The 5,043-nt window shown below is 36.2% G+C and overlaps 1 protein-coding gene across 1 annotated transcript in view; it reads left to right on the forward strand.

Annotated features, from left to right (window-relative positions):
- Positions 1–5,043, forward strand: part of Ptprq (protein tyrosine phosphatase receptor type Q) — a 227,017-nt gene that overhangs the window by 74,031 nt on the left and 147,943 nt on the right. Inside the window, exons 24-25 of the mRNA XM_008852127.2 lie at positions 206–347; positions 3,273–3,542. Coding sequence (XP_008850349.1) covers positions 206–347; positions 3,273–3,542 — 412 coding nt within the window. The remainder of the gene's footprint in view (positions 1–205; positions 348–3,272; positions 3,543–5,043) is intronic.

The following is a 5,043-nucleotide window of genomic DNA, read 5'->3' on the forward strand; positions in this document are numbered from 1 at the left end:
ATTATGAGATAGTGCCCAATTCATTAAATACCCTAAGACACAAAATATTAATCCTTGCTCTAATTATAAATACCCATTAAGTCATAGGTGTAATATAGAAGGAATATATTTATGGTACTGAAATATACATGGTATATATATATATATATATGAATTATATATATGAATTAAGATACCTTGTGACTGAGGATCTTTTGCTTTTCAGAATATTTCAGGTTTTCAGACTGAAGCCAAACTTGTTGGACTGGAACCCATCAGCACCTACTCTATTAGTCTGTCCGCATTTACCAAAGTTGGAAATGGCAATCAATTCAGTAATATAGTGACATTTACAACCCGAGAGGCAGGTTAGATACAATTTCTGAACCTGAAATGTTTCTTCTCATGTTTAACACTTTTACTTTCCTCCTCTGTGTATTAAAGTGCGATTTATTACTTTCTCAAAGGGAAATTGCATTCCAGTACTTAAACTTAGGCTGGGTCTTACCTAGAATCATATGTGGGTTGATACACACATATTTAAGCACTTTTTCCTTTAGAAGAGAGAAAGCAAAAAAAAAAAAAAAAAAAGACTAGTTTTGTAACAAGGTAGGATTCTAGACATCTGTGAAAATGACCTAATTCTTAGGATTACCTGTGGGGCTTGGAAAAAAGGAGGAAGTGAACTAGAAGTCACTTCTAACATGATGAATTATGTTTTCATGAATCAAAAAAATAATTTTTCTTCAGGAAGGTGAGCTTTTAGATTCGAAGAGCAGGACTCACTGAATAAGTGCTCTGCTTCAAACAGTGTCTTGTAGCATAAGGGACTATAACATGTCAGTGGCCTGGTTCCCCAGTCACTGACCAACTGTAGCAGATCTCTATAGGCCACATCTTGCCTTTGTATGGGTACTGAATAGTTTTCCTATTCACTTACTTAATGTTGGTTCAAACACCCACTTTTCCTTTTCATAACTAGGTCGTGTATGTAAAGACACCCATCTTCTTCTTTTTAACAATGATTATTGAATGATTAAAATTACTTCTCTAGTCAACTCTCAGTAACTTTGAATGCTTGCCTTTTATTAATGAATCTCTACATTGAGATTGGAGGCCACTGATGCTGAATTAATAATTTTCCCATTCATTTATGAACACGAGATTTTTTTTTCTGGTTTCATGCCTATAAGCAAGTCCAACCCATAGTACTCAGAGTGGATAAAAAGCTGAAGCTATATAGTCTGTGTCTGGATTTGAATCTAAGCTCCACAACTTGCTGATTGTACAACCTTGGCCAAGGCTCATAAGCCTCTAAGCCCCAATATCTTTATCTGAAGAGAAACTCACATGAGCCCTAAACATCTCATGAGGCTGTGTGATCCAAAATATTTGGAAAGATCCAAGTAAATTATAATTTATTAGAGTGATTGATATATAATAAATGCTGTGAAAACATTACATACTCCCTTGCTATAGATGAAGAAACCACAATCCAGCCAGAACAGGAAGAAAGAGCTTCTAAAACTTAGTGAGGAACTAGACCATCACCCTGTGGCTGCTAAGAGAGGGATGATTTCAGGAAGTGTACAGCATCTTGAGTGAAAATATCCAACAATTTTCAACCTGTAAAACATTTAACAATATTTACAAATGATAAATAAAAATTTAAGTATGTTATTGGGCTAAGATGGCTCAGGGAACAGAATACCTGAGTTTGAATGCCAGTACCTACATGGCAGCTAACAAACATCTATAACTCCAGTTCCAGGGGACCCGATGACATCTTCTGTCCTCTATGTGCATGGCACAACATGGGTGCACTTACATACATGCTAGCAGAACACTCATACTCATAAAATAAGACTAAAAATAACTTAAAAGTATATTTATCAATAATCAATATCAAACAGTTAAAAATGTTTACCAATTATGTCACAAATGTAATGCTCTGATTGGTAAAATATTATAAACTTTTTCTGTTTTCTCATTGGTTTATTATCTATTTGGGGTTCATAAAGTCAGTGAACTAGTCACAAAATTCAAGTTTATAAACTAATCAACTAATCCTAAGCAACTGTCAACTGTCTTAATGTCTTAAGTTTTTTTGTGTGTGTTGGTCTTTTTGAGACAGGGTCTCCCTGTAGCCCCAGCTGGCCTGGAACTCGCTATATAGACCAGGCTGGCCTCGAACTCAGAGATCTGTCTGCCTCTGCCTCCCAAGTGTTGGGATTAAAGGCGTGCATCACCATGGCTGGCTGTCTTAGGTTCTTTTATGAAAAAATTTACATTTTGTTAAAATAAGGAAGTGAACACAGTTTGTAATATTTAATTGTCAGAGATTTGATCATCCTAAAAATGATCTTTTCTTTGATTTTATATGCCAAATATTCCTTAGTATTCTCTCTCTATACTGATGTCTTCATCTCAGAGAAAGAAAAGTTTGTAAGAGATAAATTAAGACCTAGAGAACAAATGTTGAGATGTGACAGATTACTTGGACCTTCTTTAACTCATGTTACATAATAGCAATAGCTTTTTGTGTCACCGTGTACAGTTCAGAGAGTATGAATTGACTATATGACATTTTTCCATGATTATTTACTATAACAATAAAAGTTATGCTATTAATACTAACAATAGAGGATATTACTGGATATTTCCAGGGAAAGTAATGTCTCTAATGTGCGATCACTTTCATGGACTGGGGTATAACTCCTCCTTCAGGTCAAATAGATAGAGTGGAGCCCTGAGAAAATAAGTTATTTTCAAGTAAATTGAGAGACGTTGTAGTGGAAAAAAACTGGTACTCCTTAAACAATCCCCCAATGACTTCTAAAATAGTCAATTTTCTTCCAAAGAACCCTAATAAAAAGCCCCTAAGTTGTTTATGGGCTTCCAGTAGTACCAGACCCAGAACAGCCATGTTGGGCAGTTTTGTATAAAAACCAGTAAATATCAAGAAGATTGTACCCTGATTAAGTAAACAGGTCTCAGTGTCTGTCTGGATTGAAGTCACTAATTTTTGGAGGCTGTGGTAATGTGATGGCTGGTTGAGCCTAGGAAGCATTCCATGACATTTCAATGTTCTACTCATTAATAAACACAGGAAAGAAAAAAGGGTCAGCAGCCATTTATGTTAAGAACTTGTTGAACACACATTGGAAGAGTTCATATATTAATTTTTCATTTTTTTCTTTTGTCATAAGTATAATTGTATCTCTTGATTGCATAATTCAATAATTTATTATGCATGAATAAATTTAACTTTAAGCAAATGTTTTTCTCTTAAGTTCCAGATGTTGTACAGAATATACAGTGCTCGGCAAGTAACTGGCAGTCAATATTAGTGATGTGGGATCCACCCAAAAAAGCAAATGGAATAATTACACATTATATGATAACAGTTGATAGGAATTCTACGAAAGTCCCTCCCCAGGATCACATGTATACATTCACAAAACTTCTTGCAAACACATCATATATCTTTGAAGTACGAGCCTCAACGTCAGCTGGTGAAGGCAATGAAAGCACGTGCAGTGTCAACACACTACCGGAAACAGGTAACTAGTGTGGAGCAGGTAGGTAACTAGGGTGGAGCAGGTAACTAGTGAGGAGCAGGTAACTAGTGTGGAGCAAGTAACTAGTGTGGAGCAGGTAACTAGTGTGGAACAGGTAACTAGGGTGGAGCAGGTAACTAGTGTGGAACAGGTAACTAGTGTGGAACAGGTAACTAGTGTGGAGCAGGTAACTAGTGTGGAACAGGTAACTAGGGTAGAGCAGGTAACTAGTGTGGAGCAGGTAACTAGTGTGGAACAGGTAACTAGGGTGGAGCAGGTAACTAGTGTGGAATAGATAACTAGTTGGAACAGGTAACTAGGGTGGAGCAGGTAACTAGTGTGGAACAGGTAACTAGGGTGGAGCAGGTAACTAGTGTGGAGCAGGTAATTAGTGTGGAACAGGTAACTAGAAGAAAGTATCTCCTATCTGGCATTGTTGCTTATTATATAGCTTTTAGCTATAAATATGGACTCTTAAATTATATTGACCCCTTTAATCTTTGGTTATACTTTCCTTTTGGATGTTTAAGGCCATAGAGTTGGCCCTGATAAACCAATTTATTTTTACTCTTGAGGTTGTTTGAGGACCTGTTCATCAGGGGTCACATGGGCTTGGGAGGAGCCCCTGGCTCCTTTCTTTTACAAGTTCCACCTATGTGAAGATAAGTCAAAGGTCCTGCTTGACCATGGTTGGCTTCACTTGGAAGCATGGATGAAACGATTCCTCTTTGTTGACCCCCCTCTTTGTAGACTGGACACTGGTTTAAGTCCATCTGGTGGGGTCTCCTCAGCCTCCTTGATCAAGAGGACAGAAGACTCACCACAGTTTCAGGAAATTTTGAGAGATGCTCATAGTCCCCTGGAACTTAATCGACCTAGAAACTGTCCTTTATGTCCCTCTTACCAAATTAGTATAGGCCTCAAAGTATGTCTGTTAAACATCCAAGAAGGTTAGTTCCACCAGTCTGATACTTTTTATTACTGTGTGCCACATAGATAAATCTTGGGCAAAGACCACTTGTTCTCAGATAAAGCTTACATAGACATATATTTCTTGTTCTGCTATGTATAATTTGTCAGTAAGTTGTAGGAGCAATATGGTTCCCTCTGGTTTTCAAAACTAGCTAGGCATTATTTATCTCTCACATTGTCAGAGTACTTATTTTTAAGAGTACTTATTTTTTTCAGTTTATTATTTATTTAATAACCACATACTTAGAAGAAGCATTTCATTACAACAGCATTGAAATATTCAATAACAATTTTCTGAGCTAAGATGCATCTTTTTCAAAATTGGCTGTAAATTTTTAGGTTTACAGTTGAACTGTTCATTTATACAATATTTTACTCAGTATAAACCCTATAAGATATAAAATTAAGTGAAGTTTTAACCTTTAAAAAAGATCTCCATTTCATTATTAAATACACAGTTTCATACAGAAAAATTCATTTTTAATGCAATTGACGTTAAGATGTTTGCACATGCGTTTCTGATCTCTACATG

Source organism: Nannospalax galili, unplaced genomic scaffold, assembly GCF_000622305.1.
Source record: "Nannospalax galili isolate Female #2095 unplaced genomic scaffold, S.galili_v1.0 scaffold390, whole genome shotgun sequence".
Taxonomy (NCBI): Eukaryota; Metazoa; Chordata; class Mammalia; order Rodentia; family Spalacidae; genus Nannospalax; species Nannospalax galili.